At 44.9% G+C, this 19,091-nt stretch overlaps 1 protein-coding gene across 1 annotated transcript in view; it reads left to right on the top strand.

Moving 5' to 3' along the window:
* The window catches only part of AGBL1 (AGBL carboxypeptidase 1), a 3,971,795-nt gene that overhangs the window by 1,575,771 nt on the left and 2,376,933 nt on the right, over nt 1-19,091 (top strand). The window contains exon 16 of the mRNA XM_085644473.1: nt 11,976-12,120. Coding sequence (XP_085500599.1) covers nt 11,976-12,120 — 145 coding nt within the window. The remainder of the gene's footprint in view (nt 1-11,975; nt 12,121-19,091) is intronic.

The raw sequence follows: 19,091 nt of genomic DNA, 5'->3' as shown, positions 1-19,091 counted from the left end.
ATGCTTACACAAAGACGTGAAACCCATGATTTAACCAGGGTGTTGAAAATAAAATGTTTCTGTCTTGAGAATAGTTCATTGTTAAACAGGGGAACACTGAATAGTTAATAGTTTAGATGTTGCTGAACAGCTCATGGGAACCAAGATGATTCCTACAAGTATATGAATGTTTAGGAACTAACTGACATTTTTAGATAGTATCCTGTCAACATTGTGTGCAAACGAAGGAAGAAGCTGAAGACCGTCGGACGATTTCTCCTCATTGGCTAGAGATGATCTACCACCAAAATTGATTGATACATGTGTGTTTTGTGTTTTATATTAGTGCATGTTTCCTAGTTAAGTTAGCACAATTCCTGAGCTATTCCTTTGAGCTCTCTCCTACTGGAGATTCCGAGAAACGTGCTGTAAGCTACTGCTGATGGCATTTCTTACTTATCAATTTGGCGGTTATTTTTTTCTGCTTTACCTTCTTTTCTCATGTTATTACAGGTATAGTTACTGTAGCACCTGTTGTTTGACTACAGAGGCTCAGCTGAGTCTTCCTGAACTACTCTTTATGGGGAGTTCGACTTCTTAAATGCTCCATTGATCTCACTCTTTCCAGGAACTAGTCAGGGGTTCTGCCTAAAATTCTGGACCTAATTTATTTAGAATAGGGGCTAAGTGGGCATATTTACAAGCCCCCTTCACCACAGGGACGTCACTTTTAAAGACGTTCACGTGGCGATAGGGGCTTTGCCCTATCCACAAGGTGGCGCCAAGCCACTGAACGTGGGTCAACGCTGCCCTGTAAATATGGCCTCCTTTCAAGCTATACTTAGCGTGAAAGGGGTGGGCAATGGGTATTGCAGTGGGCGTTCTGCTGCAAAACCCATTAATTTTGACACTGCCCCACATCAACAAGGGTGGCGTAAACATGGGGCAGCGCCAAAATCAAGGTCAGGGAAAACCTGGTCTTAACATGGCCAAACGAGGAGAAATGTTTAATTTTTCCTTGTTTTTGCTGTTTCTATGTGTGCTGCATTGGGCAGCACACCAGAAACAGCAAAACACCCTTTTTTTTTTAAATAGGTTTTTATTGGGTATGAGCAATGTGATACAACGTACACATATCTCCAATACACAATGTAAGGACAACATAACAATACTCAAATAATAAAACATACCAGTCAATGACAGATCTCTTCTAGTGGTCCTTTGTGTTACATACATGTGTTCGACTCATTCTGACCTTACCGCAATGATGTATTGTCCGAGTGTTTGTAAGAGTCTGAGTAGGCTCCAGTCAGTGTATGTTTACACCGAGTTCGATTCGCTCTGAGCCAGGAGGTATTCTCGCAGGGGAGCCCATATATCCTTGGGTCGAGAGGCCGTTGGCAGTTCTTCCGCATACAATTCCAGCTGTTTGCGGCAGTAAACCATGTCCTTAAGATCAGCTTTCGGGCTCAGCCGGCTGTCCCGTGTGAATAGAACCCGCCTTTTAGCTACCAGCAGGGCCACTCTAACAAATCTTCCCACCGCAGCTTTCAATTGGGGGACATATCCGAGTAGACACACTAGTGGCGTGCACTGAATTACCTGGCCAGTCATGATGTTTATAAGATTAGTAACCTTTTCCCAATATTGGAATACCAGCGTACATTGCCATGCCAGATGAAGAAATTCCGCCCCATCCCACCCGCACCTCTTACAACAGGCCGACTCTCTTAGCTCCATCCTGTGCAACTTTCTGGGAGTATGGTACACTTGATGAATACATTTTAGATGAATGATTCGCAAGTTGCAATTTGATGTCAGTCTACCTGTTAACATACAAATCTGTTTCCATTCTGTGTCAGTGATCAGGGGGGCCATTACCGTATTCCATCGCTCCAGACTTTTGTCTGCTCCACAAATTGTTTCCCCCTGAATTGCTTTATACAGCTTAGTTACCAGCTTCTTTCGGTTTGGGGTTAGCAGTATCAGTTGCAGCGCTTGCAACGTCTCCGGTTCCTCCGGAAAACTAGTGTAGTGGTCTTTTATTGCTCGCCGGAGTCTATAACAGGTGTACTGAAATAAAGGCATGGGATTTTGTATGTAGTCCAGGTCATTACCCGTGATGTACCTTCCTCCTTGATATAAGTCACTCATTAGTGTGATGCCTGCTTCTCCGAGAGCCGTTACAGGGCCGTGCTCTCGAGCTACTGATAGAGCAGCATGTCCTGCTATGGGTAATGCTGGGGCATAAAGTGGAAGTTTGTGTGTTCGCTTCCCAATCTCCTGCCACGCTGCAATAGTGACATCTATTGTGTTTATCTCGGACTTAGGCATCTGTCTATTGGTGTGAGTAATGATGCTTCTCAAGGGTACCGGGTGCGCATCTCCCTCCTCTACAGCCACATGTGGAATGAAGGCATGAGGCTTAAACCAGAAGTACGCATATTGAGCCTGCCCACATAAATAATATACATAAAAATCCGGAGCATTAAATCCCCCTTTTCGCATGTCAAGGTCAATGTGCGCCAGCTGATCCTCGGTTGTTTATTGCCCCATACCAGCTTCAACAGCAGGGTTTTGGTAGCGCTGTGGCTCGCGAACATAAAGGACCATGTTGTCCGCGTATAGGGAGATTCCAACTGGTCTATTCAGAAAATTCAGAGCAGCAGCCCTGTGGGACTGCCCAATTTTACACGCCAACGGCTCCAAAACTATAGCGAAAAGTAGGGGGGAAAGGGGGCAGCCCTGCCTGGTGCCACGTTCTATGCAAAAAAGCTCTGATGTGAGCCCGCCCACCCTCGCAGAGACTTCAGTATATAGGATCTGTATACCACGAATGAAAACGGGAGGAAATCCCATTCTGTTTAGGATGTGCAACATGTACTTCAAGTCTATGGAATCAAATGCTTTCGCAGCGTCTAATAACACTGCGACGGCCGACAAATCAGGATTGAGCACATGGAACATAGCAAACATGGTGCGCAGGTTAAGGGAAGTAGAGCGGCCCGGTATAAACCCAGCTTGGTCTGGGAGCACGAGAAGTGGCATTAGGGGCTGCAGCTTGGTGGCCATAGTCTTCGCCAATATCTTAGCATCTAAGTTTATCAATGATAATGGGCGACAGGAGTCACATCGCGAGGGAGATTTGTCTTTCTTCAGCAATGTTATATTTAAGGCTTGTCTCATCGATGGAGGTAATTAACCTGAGTCGTGAGCTTCCGCATATACTTCTAGCAAGTATGGTATGAGTAGATCCGCATATGCCTTATAAAATTCCGCTGTTAGGCCATCCGGCCCGGGAGCCTTATTATTTGGCAAGGAATAAATGGCCTCCTTGACATCACTCTCTTCAATAGGTAGACTTAAAAATTTCCTGTGGTCATCGGAGAGACATGCACAGGCCGTATCCTCCAAATAATCATTCATAGCTTCGTCATCCATGCCCCCCGGGTGGTATACCGAGAGGCATAAAAACTATGAAATTGCTCCACAATGGCACATTGAGAATAGTGAGTCTCCCCAGCCTCATTAATTATGTGGTCAATCGGGGGGGTTATCTGGTCATTCCGATAGTCTATTTATCAGCACCCTTCCTGGCCTGCCCCCCTCGCCATAAGCCCTGGCCACATGCCTCTTGGACAGATATTTTGTTTCCGTGTCCGCCAAGGAATTATACTCCACAACATGTTTGTGTATTTGGGCCAAAACCTCACTAGATGGTGCACTGCTGTATTGAGATTCTAGAGCCCCTAGTTGCTTTTCGATCTTATGCAATTGTCCTCTGATATCTTTGAGGATTCCCGCTGAGGTACTTATACATACCCCTCGGATCGTCGCCTTGAAGGTGTCCCATAGGAGAGCCTGACTGTGGACAGAGCCTTCATTCTGCTCAAAATACTGTATAATAGCAGTCTTAATAGTCTCGGCATAAAGCGGGTCCAACAGTGCGTCTGCTTTAAAGCACCATGTGAATGGTCGGTGCGGGTTTGCCGGTATGACCATGTCCAGCACAACAGGGTTGTGGTCAGATAAAGTCTGCGGGAGCGTGTGGACCCTCTCCACCCATCCATTAGCTTCCATACTGAGCAGCCAGTAGTCCAGCCTAGACCAGCTGTTAAATGCTGGGGTTATGTGCGTACCTTCCAAAACTCCCTCATGTCTCAGGCGCCAGGCATCTACCAATCCCATTTCCAACATGACATCCCGTATGCATTGTGCCACTTTAGCAATGCGTGCCCCAACCGGGTTGGATTTGTCTACCCGTGGGTCAAGGTGTGCATTAAGGTCGCCCCCCCAGATAAGTGCAGCCTCCGGCCAGGTGCGCAATACATTAATCATTTGCAAGAAAGGCGTTGCATCAACCACCACTGGTCCATATGTGTTGACTATTGTCACCAATACCTTCCCCAACGTGCCCTGCACCATAGCCCAACGGCCCTCCTTATCCACACAATTCTTCAAAGGCGTAAACGGCACCCCTTCTTAATGAGAATAATAACCCCTCTCGCATATGTGGAATACGATGAAGCAAGTCGGTAGGCCGCCCATCTGCGCGCCACAGCCCCTTCAGTGTGCCTATGCAGGTGAGTCTCTTGCAACAAAGCAATTTGCACTCTATGCCTATCTAGTTGCGCCAACACTTGCCTGGTCTTTTTAGGTGTATTCAAACCTCGGACATTCCAAGTTATACATTTGTACAATTCACCCTTCATCTATAACAGTAAGCAGGGCAGAACATACGGTTAACTATTCCAACGCACATGTATACACAGCCACACACAGTTAAAATATCAGTGTATCCCCAATCTCCGTACCATTGACTGGAAAAATTAGAACATTCCCCCCCCCCCACCCACTTCAGCAACCCCAATTCGCTAAAGACCAGCCCCCTATAAAACTCCCACCCCAACAAAAACAACAAACCATAATGTCTCAGGTGGGGCATACCCATTGGGGGCGTAGCAGGGAAATCCACTCCCAGATCTAGTAGGGAGGGGGCCGCCAATATTCAATTACATTCCACCACCATCGCCATATCATTATTCCCAATAAAATCACATAATGTAGGGCAGTTAGTTAAGCGCCCACTACCTCCCAGAGGCAGGCACAGGGCAAAGGATCACACAGTCACCCTCTCGGCTCGCCACATGCATAGGAGAACTCTTGTGCAATAAAACAAGAAAAAGTTCCATAGGCCAGACTGCATCATGCACACACATCAGAATTCAAAACAAAGGAACAAGAAAAGGATAAAATCAAAGCAGTGAGAGATCAATAAAGTAACTCAAACAATTCACTCAGTCCATATAACCTGAGAGCCGGATCAAGTCTATGTGCGGGTCAGAGCCCCTCTTACTGTTCAGTCATCGATGTCTGACGTATGGTCCGGTGATGTCCGCTGATGTCTCAGAGACCTGGCGTGTTCCATCGCGTGTTTGGAACTTGTGAAAATCCTGCCGTTGGCTGCCTCACCTATGCGTAGCCTGGCTGGATAAAGCATCGCATAAGGGATCCGTTCTTTGATCAACACCTTCTTGACATTTTGAAATTCCTTCCGTGCTGCTTGCACATTTGCTGTAAAATCAGGGTAGAAAGATAGAACATTATTTTGGTAGGTCGTTCTACCTTTTTGACGTGTTGTGTGCAGGATAGTGTCGCAGTCCCTGAAATTTAACAGCCTGGCAATTATTGGCCTTGGAGGAGCACCAGGTGGAGGGCGCGCCGCCAAAGCTCTGTGAGCACGCTCAACAGCAAAGAGGGTAGATAAGTTGTCAGCTCCACAAACTTCGCGAAACAGCTCCTCCATGTAATCTTCCAATCGCCCCACATTTGTAGATTCAGGAAGGCCCAAAACGCAAATGTTGTTGCGCCTTGAGCGCGCTTCAATGTCCTCATCTTTTGCTTTAATAACAGCTAGAATTTTCGTGATGTCTGACGTCTTCGTGGCAACTTGTTGCAAACCGTCCTCAGCATCGGAGATGCACTGTTCTGCCTCTCCGAGCCGCACCGTCTGTTTATCTAACTTTGCAGAGAAGTGATGCATTCTGCCGTTAAGGGCCTCAATCTTGCAATCTATTGCTTGAAGACTTTCGTGAAACGCTGCGAGCGATTCCTCCATCGCCGTGGGGGCCTGCGATGAGGAATCCAGCTCCGAATCAGAGGCAGCATTTTGTGCCAATTTGCCTCCCTTCCATAGCTCAAATGTAAGACGCGGTTGGTTCTTGTCTGGCTTGCCCATGTTGTCCCTCCCTGCCAGTCACAGCTCTCCACCTAGAAACGAGGCAGCACTACCACACTCCTTGAGCCACGAGCCCCCCAGCGATGCACCCCCCAGAACGCAAGCGGCGCAGTCAGGGATAGGCCCCCAGCAGAGTCTCCTTCTGTCTCTCAAATGCCCTGTCCTCAAAAGAACAGCGTAAGGGGGCACCAGAAAGCTTGCCACAATCAGTGTGCTGTTCTCCAAGTTGCGCCAGGCATTGACTTCAAACTCCGGCTGATCTCCGAATGGCAGTGCAGTGGGCCATCCTATATTGCTCCGGTTCACAGCAGTACAGGAGAGTGGATCTCACAGCAGGGAGGCGAAGGGGACACTCCGCATGGGAAGCACACCAGTAAAGCTCAAATCCTCAGATCACCAGCGCCCAGTCTAGCCATCTATTCACAGTTTTGCCCCACCTCACCGCATCAGTTCATGGTCTGTATCCTCTTTCATCGCGTGTATCTGAATGGCATGTGGGCAATGAAGCGGTGGCCGATCCCCGCACCAGGCAGTCCAAGCGGTGGCAGCAGGTGGGGAGGGAGGAGGGGAAAATCCCAGCGAAGCAGCACAGCGGCAGGGAGCGCCGCCCGACTCGCTCACAGTCTCGCGGTCCGTGCGCGGTCTACTCTGACAATCAGCGCAGGCCGCTTGCGTATCACCAGCTCCCCGATCTTCCTGCGCAGGTCCCCCGCTCACCTCCGACAGCTGCCGGTACGGTCACTCTCTCCCGCCCAGCCGTTGAGGCAGCGTCTTGGCAGACAGCGCAGCCCACGCCTCATTCTGGTCGGCTCAGATTATCCAACGGTGAGGTTCATTCAGCTTCAGGATTCGAAGGGCGGATCCCCGGTCCTCACCACGCCGCCATTTCTGCAGCACCACCACACTTCCTCCACCGCCGATCCTCCTCCAATATTCACACCGCAGCACAAATTACGTCGCCAGAGAGGCCACGGAGCCAGCAAGACAGTCCCATCAAGTTTGACGGCAGATGGCTCAGTAGGGGAAGGATAAATGCAGGATATCGTTCGGCGACCAGCAAAGCAACACTACAGTGCGGCCATCTTGCCGAGCACCAAGCCACGCCCCTTCTATTCCCCTTTATGATTGGGTCTGGTATTTGTGAGGTGAACTGTAAGTTCAGTTGATCATCCCCTTTTCAGAAATATAGCAATCTTTGCTGTAAACTGTCAGGCCTAACTCCCTTCCACTTTCCTATCACTGAATTTCTTCCTTGGCCACTCCATCCTTACTATCCTGGATCTATTCACTTCCTCATCTATCGAAATAGTCGCAACAAAAGAATTTTCACTGCCAAAAGATCCTCCCATATCTCCCACAGTTCTTCACACTTGATGGAGGCTTGTTGTGTTCACTTCCTCTAGCACATCTTCCATTTTTCTTTTTTTTTTTTTACTCAGGCTATCAAAAGAGAATAATAGCCACAATACAAAAAGCACTTTTACCTATTGAATATCACTATGTGTATGGCTATTTTTGGTGACCGAGAAAAACATCGTTAGGTGCTTGGTGGAGGGTAGGATGCCAATGGACAACAAACACACAGAAAGGGCTGCAGTTGGTTGTACAATCTGTACCATTTTTGTGATGTTTCTTGCTAAAATGTAGTACGCAAGGTATCACCCTAGACTCGAGGTACAAGCACAGTTAATTTTAGGAAGAGAAATGAAGGCCAAATGGACAATACCAGGACATAGAGGCTAGATATAGCTATTGTCTGTTGGATCATGACTTCACTGAGCTCACTTGGATTCAAGGAACTCAACATGTTAGAACGTTGGAGTAACTGAACTCCATGATTAGAAATGGTCAAAGGTTATATCTAGGGGTGGGCTGAATTTGCATAGTCGCGCTATGCAAAGCTCTGCGAAATGGTAAAAAATCTCCGCTAGCATGCAGAGTTCCGCAAACACGTGGAATTGCTTGTTCTGCCCGTTGGCGGTGATTTTTTCCTGTTCGCGAACGCTGTTTTTGTGCTCGGGGGAAATATCTCTCGAACACGCATTTTGAAAGCGCGAACAAGCAAAAAATTCTGCGAAGCCGCAGATCGCTGAATTTTTGGCAATTCCACATTCTCCGCGGAACGCAAAATTACCCAAATTCCGTGAGCGGAACGGAATTTACCACCCAGTCCTAGTTATATCCTCATACATACACACTTTCAGAACATATAATTCATACCTCGCACCCTGTATCCTAAAGTCATACCATGTATCATCCATGTTCACACATGCTTTATTTTGAAATAATCATCGCTCACTGTACCTTGTGACTTCTAGAACTCAGAGCCTGTAACCTAGCGCATTGAAATTAGTGCTTTGAACTTAGCTAATTGAGCATAAAGTGGAGGACCTAGAAAACCTCTTTGTGGTTGCAAAACATGTTACCCTTTACATGTCCTGACAGTATTTTCCATGTACATTATGCCAATCTCTCATGTAGCCATAAGACATGGGCACAGAGCAAGGTTTGCAGACACAGCTGGGTCCCACTGAAATGACCAGCTAAAATTTTTTTAAAGGTCAATTACCTTTTCAGGTTGTATGCACTTGGTTGTTCAGAAGAAAATCATCTTCTCTGGCAACCTTTGAAAATGGCTGTGGCTGGTACTCAGAGTACAAAGCACCTTCTTCTGTCAAAGAAAAACACACTGTCCCAGGCATCAGGAATGCCAGGATTGACGTTTTTTGCCTTAGCGGTCTATCAGCTGAAAAGGTAAATCCTGGTCAGCTACCAGACTCCTGCTGAGACTAAAAACAACCGGTATTAGTACAAATCTCCATGTTCAGAGCTGAGGGCTGCACAAAGAATTTTAAAGCTCAATGGGTGACCGGCATTACGTAAGCATGGCTACCTGCAACTCACAACGTTTCCCACTTCCTAAAATGGGATGATAAGTCAAATGTTACATTTGAGATTTGCACAATATTTGGCGAGCATCCTGTAGTTACAGCAAATATTTGGAAAACAAAATTGGTCAGCTTTCATTTCCGGGATCAGCACATGAGGAAAGTGACCAGTTTACATAGACACACACATTTCTCATCATGGTCCCTGTCGTGTTTTTTAGTTTACAAGTGGGGCTGGCATTTACCTTTCCTGTTAAATGCAAACAATGCAGTGTGAGGAATTGCCTGATGCCATAAATATCCTCTAATCAAATTATTCTAAAGAGAAATTAGTAAATGAATGTGTAATTTACATTTTTCCTTCAGTAGATTTCCGCAGGTTTACTTACTGAAATTTAAATGGGGAAAAGCGCAAAGGGATGCCGTGCTTACAGCAGAATTTATCAATCCAATCCCTGTTTAAATAGCGGAGTCAAAATGTATAGTTCTGATGTCCCGGAAACCGCATTAAATTGTAGGGGTGCATTATAATCACACGTATTGAGGCCACATGCATGTAATCCTTTGTTGTGTTAACGTGACGTGTTAGAATTGTGAAATGTATTAACTCGAAACGTGATGTGCTTAGGCCATGGACAAATAACATGAGGAATTAACATAGAAAGTTAATGTAACCAGCATAAAACATTAAAGTGAATAACTGGTGTAGTGAACTGACAATTAAACTGGAAATGCTATTTAATTGTGTCATTTTAAATGGAGGTAAATTAATTAATTGAATGTGCTTTATTTTCATGCAAATTCGTAAAGCTTATGTGATGCTTTCTATGTTAGCTGAACTTTGTAGGCTTGAAATGCAGTTCCCTGGAAACTCGGTTTAGAATTAATAGCTGTATTTCATGTGTGCTGTGGAATTTGTTCTTTCTCATGTTTTGTGTTGTAGGTGAAGAAGTCCTTTTGTTAGCTAGAATAATGTATGTTTTTTTACTAGTCAAGGAAGGAGAGAAGAAGTTACACCATGTGGCTTGAGTCGATAAAGAAAGGTTGTTGTGCCTCATCCAGGAGAATATTTAAACAAAACCACAAGAGCAACCCTTATGTCCAAGCACACAGAGGTATCAAGTAATCCTTGAGAAAAAACGTTCACACAGAACTCATTTTACGCATCGTTATATGGGTATCACAGATATATCTGTGCTGACTAAATCACATACAAAGGCGATGCAATATTTCAAACATTTAAAAAGAGCAATAATAACTCAGCCAGTATGTAACACTGTTCAGCCGAACCGAGTTTATTCAAAATCAATATAAATTCTGACAGTCAATTACATTGTGTACAGTGAAAGAAGAAATAGCAGACCCTAGGTGTGTAGTCAATCAAGACTAAAGGAAAGATAATAAAAGAATTGAAACAAAAGGAAATCAACTCAAAAAGTGATTGGTTGATACACATGTGAGACAGCAAATTCAGGTACAAACAGTTATGGATACAATAATGTAATATGTGTATCTGCATTAAGCAAGAAACGTTGTCAGTCTCTATACAAGTGACACAGCGTTTCGACCCTTTCAGAATTATAGGGTCTCATCAGGACTGAGGATGGTAGGGGTCTTGGGAAGAAGAGGGCTGAGTATTAGAAATTGATGGATTTATTCAATATATAGAATACATCAGTTTGGTAAAAAGGTAAAAAGTACATACTGGCTACATGGAATAGCGTCTAGTCTCATGTAAGTGGAGGGATGGGAGATATCAAATGACTCTAGCATCCCTAAAGACAAGAATAAAGATGTTTGGATGCAGAGGGAAGCAGAGGTGATTGACACTCACCTCAGTTCACTGAAAAGTGGACCGGACAATGCTAGGAGCGGTCTCCGTGTAATTTGTGGATGGTGAATGTAGGCCAGACTCCCAGGATAAGAGGAGCGGTTGGCAATAATAACCAGTTTCCTCCCCTCTATGCTTACATGCTGCTAAAAGGATTGTGTTTGGGCGTCAGGTCCAGAATAGGACCAATTGTAATCTGGACTCTAGGGCCATATGTGAAATGCCTCAAAAAGGAATTGATCATTTCCATGCAAATCAATTGAAGGCGCTGATGTCTTTGCTCCTTAAAATGTTATCAGATGCAACAATGTTAGCGTTTCACACCTGAATACCATTCACCGCTACGATTTGCCGGTGACCATGAAACCTTATTTTTCTGACTATTTTGGCTACGAATGTCTTGCAAAGTCACGTTAATTATAGGTTTCTGCTAAAAATGTATGGGGAAAAATATCTGCTTCGTGCTTAGAAGATTTTAATATAGATGCAGTGTACAATGTGCTCCAGGTGTGTGAAATGTAATTGCAAATGTTGAGTGTTATACACATATTCAAAGTAAAAGTGCTGCTATCGGTTTCTTTCCGTATGCGCCCTATTTCTCGGAAGCCCCCTACGCAGTACTTTTACAATCAGAAAGGTTCGGTAACTACATAAGTGGCGCTGTGGGAGAATATTATTCTTTGCAATGTACTACTGGGTGCAATCTGCTGTGATACTTATCTTTAAAGTGCACGAGTTGGCTATTTGCGTATTCAGGTTTGTCTGACACGAGCTCTTTCAGAGTCAGCCTGCCCTGCAAAGTCAAAGGAGGTATTGTGATGAGCTGCGGTTGTGTTAAGAACCTCTCGAGAAGTGTTTCGAGTCCAACATTTGTTACAAAACAGTGGCAACCGGAAGCTCGAGTCCATTGTGTGCTTTGTCTGAACCTTGATTTGCAAACGTTGTGTATTCTCGGTTTTTTGTGTCCTTGGTACCAGTCATGACATCAGTACAAGCGGGTGACGCAGGGGTCTAATTGAGTTCTGGCCATGTTTTCCAGGAATCCATATTGCCGCACGACAGCCACTTCGGGCGACTTGAGAGGGAAACGCTACTACACGCTGACTTTTTCAGTCACCTTCTCTCACAACGAGGACGTCTGTTATTTGGCCTATCATTATCCTTACACCTACACTGCACTTATGGTAACCGAATATATATTTATCTATTTTTACTGTTTCAAATATTTGACGGTGCTCCCGGTGTGCTCTGCTATGGGTGTAAGTGACAATAACTGTCTGTCCCTGCTGTGCATGATTGTTTTTGTTACCGATGTTCCGGAAATGGCTATGACGCCTACTTACCGATGCTTATTCCATGTATGCTTAATGAAAAATAACTTTCATAAACTCCAGCTCCTAAATGTGTGTTTCTTGGCATTTTAATTATGGAGATCAGATTCCTGATTAGCAAAGTGGTCTCATGGGCCTGGTTTGTGACAGTGCCGATTATGAGTTGCATGGTACCAGGAGGGTGCAAACTCTGCACCCCTGTACAGCGCAATTTTTAGTCCATTCCCATGTATTGGGGAGTAACCTCACGTTGAATACCTCTCGCTCAAATTCAACCGGCCCAAAGTTCCCACACCTGTATTTTTCTAGCAAAGAAACACCGAGCCAGGGCCCGCACTAACCCCCTTCTTACGTCACGAGGATAGCACCGAATGCTCCATCAGCCACCTCAAAGCCTGCCCTGAACATTGATAACCCTCCACATCCCCCCACCCCCCCACTCCCATGACCCATCTGCTGAGAGAGAGCGCGTGATCAATGAGAATCTAAATCCACATGAGTGGGGAATCCGACTGGAACATGTGGGTCTGTGTGGTTACCTCCCTGTTGGGCTTGTAATTTGGCCCACTGTGTGTGACCAGCGCAGACAATGGCCTATACTTCGATTTGTATGGGGGAGAAAATGCTCTCCCTCTCTCTCTCCCTCTCTCTCTCTCGTGCCTGCGCTATGTCCGTTTTTGAATCCCCTCAATAACAATCATTTGCAATGCAATAGGTCTCGCATTTACAAGAGTTTGAGCAATGGGCATTGTAAATGGCAATGCCTTTTATTTATGTGTTGTTTTTAAAACAGATAAATAAAAGGCATTGTCACTTACCATGCCAATAGCTTAAACTCTCGTAATTTTGAGACCTATTGCATTGCAAATGCTTGTGGTACTTGTAGTTCATAAGTTATGCAGGGTGGAGGGGAAGCAACTTGTCCAACAGAGGGCGTGGGGGGAAAAGCACTATGATGCGGCATGCAGTGTCTGCATCATAGTGCCTTTTTGATTATGGCGAGTGGGAGCGGAACAACGCAGACAAAGTGAGGGTGGCAGCAGGGCAACAGACAATGGGAGGGAGGGTAGACATGGACAATTGAAGGAGGGAGCGTGAGTGCAAACCAATTAAGGCAGGGGAGGAGCATGGAAAGAGGAGAAGTACACGATGGAGCCAGCTGAAAAAGATGCACTCAGTGGTAGGCAGTGGGTGGTCCGTAGGCCCATGATAGGAAAATAATATAGGCCTGGAAGAGAAAGTGCACGCGCTCTCTATTCTGGACCTAAAAATGACTGCATTAGAACCCATTCTGGCACAAACGTTGGCCACTAGCTTCCAGAGAAAACATTAAACCAACAATAACGCAGCTGCACAGTTCATTCCTGTGGAATGAATCGTTTAGCTGAAATTTAAACACAATATCCATAATCTTTTTGAACTTAACTGCAGCAGGTTCACTATATCTGCATCAGTGCGTCTGCTGCCCCATCATTCTCACCTCTCAAACTGTTAAATGCTTGCGTTACTCCAGATTTACTAAGCAAAGCAGTGGCTTTGCAAGGTGCCTTTGCATGGCTGGGTAAATCTCCTTCTAGGTTTTGTTTCATCCTGCGTCCCCTTCCTTGGAGCAAGGGCGACACAAAACCTCTCATAAATTGGCCTTCCACAAGGGCGGAGCGTTTCAAATTTAAATGTTTAGCGTGCATTCAAATAATGACTAAAAAAATTATAACAAATCTGCTACTTCTCTGTAAAAACAGATGTTTCGAATTTTAAAACGTAAAATTTACATGTTTTCCAGAAAACTCAAATGCAAAACCCTCTTGAAAATAAGCAGATATTGATGGGCAAAACGGTACCCCTTGTGCTTCAAACAATCAATGGTTTGTGGAAACGCAGCACCTGGAACATTCTGCAGTTATGTTACAGGGTGCCAGCACTACAGGCAGGCGCCAACCCGCACTCTTCTATCGCAGACACTAAAAGAATAAAAAGAAAATGCAAGGACCTCTGGAAAAGATGTTGGAAAATGAGAAGGACAACGTCCTAAATATAAAACAGTTTAACAAGCAATGGCTTAACAGCCTTCCTAATTTTCAGGTCGTTTTGCCAGAAATGGATAACCGGGACAAGGAGTTCCTGTACAAGGCTGCTCTCACACAGACTTCTGCTAGCATGGTCGGGGAGATCTGCCATCAGTTAGGCGATTTTTCTTTTCTGCGATCACATTTCTCAATTGCTGGTACCTACGCGCTAACCTGTCAAAAAATGCTGGCCCTCCATCATATAGGGTTTGTGCACTGGACCAAGGTCTTGGCGATCAAGTCTTTATGCCACTGGCTCTCAAAGCCGAGTCTTCGTAGCTGCTGGCTTCCGTGTAATCTCTATTTTTAATCTAAAATGTATTCATCTACCTGGATATACAACTAAAAACCTGTTGAAGCACATTCAATAGATGCAGGGTTTTTTTGCAGGTTTTTTTTATTTTTTATTTTTTTACATTCAAACGCGGGCGGGAAGAGAAGCTTTCGAACATTCGGTTATTTTAAGGCAAAAAAAAATTAGACTACTCTTAACTTGTGTATTGAAACTTATAAGGCATGATGAACAGCTGTTCCTATAGAGCTATTGATGAAATATAGATCTATAAATCACCGTTTAGAATGACATTTCATCGTTGCGGCAGCAACAAACAAAACAGGAGTCCTCGAAGAACGCTTATGGAAAGGAAGAGGTTAGACATCCCTGTAAAATAGGAACTGCAGCAATGGATAAGGGTAACAGCGCGCCATTCCTGCAGCCGGAAGCTAGGACGGTGGCGGAGCGACAGCACCGGCTCCCTGGCACGATCTGTCTGAAGCGGCTCTAATCCCACTTTGTACACTGCTCTAGCAAATAGACGGAGCAAATCCACCACTACCGACTGCTGCTGCACGCGGCCAGCAGCGACCCTCAGATTAAGCGACTTAAAAAATCATTTAGCACACTAGGAATGTTGATAAAATACCAAGAGGGACAAACGGACAGTGCGGCTTCCAGTTCGGGTTAGAGCACCGGTTCCCAAGGGATTTAAATATTACGAACCATTAAACAGGGGGATTGTTACACTCCCGAAAACGACAACGTTATTATCCTGGAACAGAAACTACTTGGGAAGGAATTGAAAACAAGCAGGAAGGGGGTGGCAAATGGTGTGCACGTTTGTGGCCGCTTTGATGTCCTCAGTGGCCGCGCGGCTCACTGAGGACATCAAAGCGGCCGTGAAAGTGATCAGGCAGTGCTTTTCAGGCTGCCAAATGGTGCGCGCGCCTGGCACACATGCACTGTATTTGGAGGCCTAAAAGCACTAGTTTGCACATCCAGATCCCCCTTTTACAAAAGCTCTCGCAAGAGCAGCGCTAAAGCGCTGGCTCAGGCGAGACCTAAAAACACAGCGAGTAAACCCAGCGCAGCAGTTCAAACTGCTGCTGCATGTTGTTATGGAGTACGCCCCAGCACGTGCGTGCGTGAGTCTGAAGACTGATCTCACTCTAATGGCGGCTTCAGTGCGCATATGCAGCAAGTGCATGCAGAGAGACCGTGTCAGCACCTGTCATCCCACGCTGTCAGCGACTTTGCCTGGGCACTTCCAGCTGCCACCGAAGGACAGGAAGTCAGGCACCCTCTATGCTACTTCGAGGGAGGGGGCTCTAACTTGACAGCACCTTCTGAGTGCATTCCAGAGTGTCCTTTTAGGTCTCAGATTCAGACCGATTTAACCGCTGTTGGCAAATCTATTATTTTCACAAAACATTTACATAAAGAGCGGGCTTTGGGTTAACCCCTGGCTCATCATGACTGGATGGCTTTCTTGTGTGCCTCATACGTCTGCTCTACATTCAATAGTTTCTACTCTTTCGTGCTTCTCCAGTCAAGGAGACTTTTGGTCTCACAGAGTTCTTAGCGGATGCCTTGTATTCTTCCATTGCACACCTAACGAGGCTCCCCTTCATTTGTGTTCAGCACTCCATTGGAGGGTTGTTTTTTGTCTTTTTGCTGCCTGTCCCTCATCTTCCCTGCACACTCTTTAACTCCCCTTCCCAATACGCCTGATGATCTCACTCCACCCTTCTTCCAAGTGAATCTGATTATTATTATTTTTTTTTAACAGGAGCAATTTGCTACCATGCCACTCAGTTCCTTGTTAGCACCGTTGTGTAGTTGTTCGTCACCTTCCTTCTTACTTTTAATTTATTGTTCTAGCATGGCAGATGGCCATGTTGGAACGAAAATGTTAAAAAGAAGAAACTGGCCATCGTGCATCAGGATGAATGACCTTTCATGCCAAAGGAACACTAAAAGTGCATGCATGATGACTTCCCAAATGCATCAGAATGTAGAAGTGATGTATGAGTATGCAACGTCTGCAATCTTGAAATGGTTTTTCTGATTCTTTTTCAAGATTACCTCTCATTCTTCCATAAGTTATTATTAAGCGTGCATTCACTGGTAAACGACAATCAAATAAAACATTGTCAAAGACCCCTCAGCCATTTAGAGCAGAGAAATACTGGCTTTGCAAATGTTTGTTGCACATGTGAAGGGAAAATGGCATTGCCACGTGGTCCTAGACATTTCAGCGCTTGTTTATGGCAATTCCCCCATTCAAATAAGAGAATGCTCACTTTGTATTTTACAGGCACAAAATGTGAGGCTATAGACTGCATATTGAAGTATGGGCCGCATACATGTCATCAGCCACTGCTAGAATACATTTGTTTAATAATTGAGCAACTGAGTTCTAATGCCAGGATCCCAACTTGATGACACTTGGTGATCTTGCCTGGACTGTATTATTTTTTTCTGTGAATGCAGAGAAAAACCATAATACAATGGAACTGATGTATTCATTACTGCATAGGAAAAATATACTTGAACTTTTTTTTATTTAAACCACAAAGTCAGACTGGTGAGTAACCAAAGGAAGGATATGTTTGCAATTGGTAAATTCTCTTGTGATGCATACATTTCTCTGAAAAATAACCTTTTCTAAAGGCACATCATAACGATGCATAGATTCTCAATCCCTCCACCCCTACTTACTGTCTCTTTCTTAATCTTGCAGCTATTCCTGTGGCATGCATTAAGCACATGGTGCCCAAGGAATTGTCTATGCATAAATACATTGCTTGTTACCAAATTGGAATTCATTATAACACATTTATAACAAGATTTTGGATAATTCGGAAACAAATTGTGGGAATGTCTACTTTTTAAAGTATTTATCACACGCCTAATTCACTAGTAAATTCAGATGTGTAGTAAATATTTTGGAAAAGGTGCTTTTAGAAAATTACCTTTTCCCTGCCTAAAGCCTCTGGAAGGATCATTTGCATAAGCTCAACTGTCATCCAGGAGCTGACTAGCCCATTTGATGAGGTGTTAACTTGCTCCCACAGCTGGGATAAAGGCCTTTGTTGTGGGTTCTATTTCTCAGCAAGATGCCAATATGGATTATTCCCTACGAACTTGGTTAACTTCTAGGAGGGATATACTTTTACAGGTGAATATTAGCTACAACCTGGACAGGTACCTTCTTTGTTCCCCCAGTCAGTCAGGCACCATTACCAGAGAGAGAGAGAGAGACAAAGAGAGCTACTCCCAGAACGTGGATGAAGTGACCACAGAAGAGGTGTTGCTAATTTCCCTGGCCACCCATTTGGGGTGGGCACAGAGGCTCTGCATAAAAGGAGAAGGGTTCAATATCTTGGATTTAGGCAGAAAGAGACACTATGGAATTATTTGCAGCAGGGCACAAAGGATGCGCCTCAAAAGCAGGTAGGATTATCCCTGGAAACATTTTGCCTATTGGTTAGGGAGAGGTAAGGAATCGCCCCCATCCCCACAGGCTAGTGTAAATATGGATGTAGCACCACTGGGTGCCCTCTGTACAGACCACTACTGGACTTGTGGAAGGCTGAAGAAGGTGTGTTCCTGCTTTTGAGACCTGTGAAGAGACCTAAATAGTTTGACTTGCTCCATTTGTACCCAGGACAATGAAGTGGACTCCGAGGTCTAGTTGGCTGACCTCCGTTTATGCTATAGTGACACAACAAGCTGCAAGAAGCCCCCTTTTCTGAAGAGCACAGCTGACCAGTTTCCACTGGATCTACGTGATCCCTGCTGGTGGCTTCTGGTGAAGTGAGTCTTGACCTCCAAGTACTGTTCCTGATGTCCTCGGACCCTCAGACCCATGACTGTATCAAACTGTATTCTTTCTAGAATCCTTAGAAACAAAAGCATTGCCACTGAGCCAAAGATTCAAGTTGCTCCCACTCTGAGCAATACCATAGCAGAGAAATCCATTTTACAGGATGTCATTGAGAAGGTATCAATCCTTATTGAGCCTTGTTCTGCTACAGCTTTCAGACTTGCCCCGCTGGAAAAAACCAAGCTCTAAAAAAGTGACTAACTTTGAAGGTAGAAATCTTTACTGGGTGAAGTTGCCAAAAGTATCCAGCCAGAGAGGGACCTTCCTTCGGCGAGTATTTTTAATTTTCCCCCTTTGGAGTATTATTATTGCTAAAAGTCAATGTCTTTACTGAGACTACGTCCAATGGTTCTTCGAAAAGTTTTCACTCCCATACCATAGAAAAAGTCAGAAGGTAAAACTTTCAACGGGGTCAAACCAGGTTTCTGAATCTGAACCTCATTCCACCATGGTCAGCCTTAAATTGCGTCTAGGTAGCCGTCAAGTACAACCAGATGACCATGGTTGGGTTATAACTCTTTTTGATGCTATTTAAAAATTATTTTTAAAAATAAAACCTTATATCTCCAGTTCCCCTTGTTGGATTGATGTT

This window comes from Triturus cristatus, chromosome 3_1 (genome assembly GCF_964204655.1).
Source record: "Triturus cristatus chromosome 3_1, aTriCri1.1, whole genome shotgun sequence".
NCBI lineage: Eukaryota > Metazoa > Chordata > Amphibia > Caudata > Salamandridae > Triturus > Triturus cristatus.
Note: the sequence above shows the minus strand (reverse complement) of the source record. Positions and strands in the feature narration are given on the sequence as shown.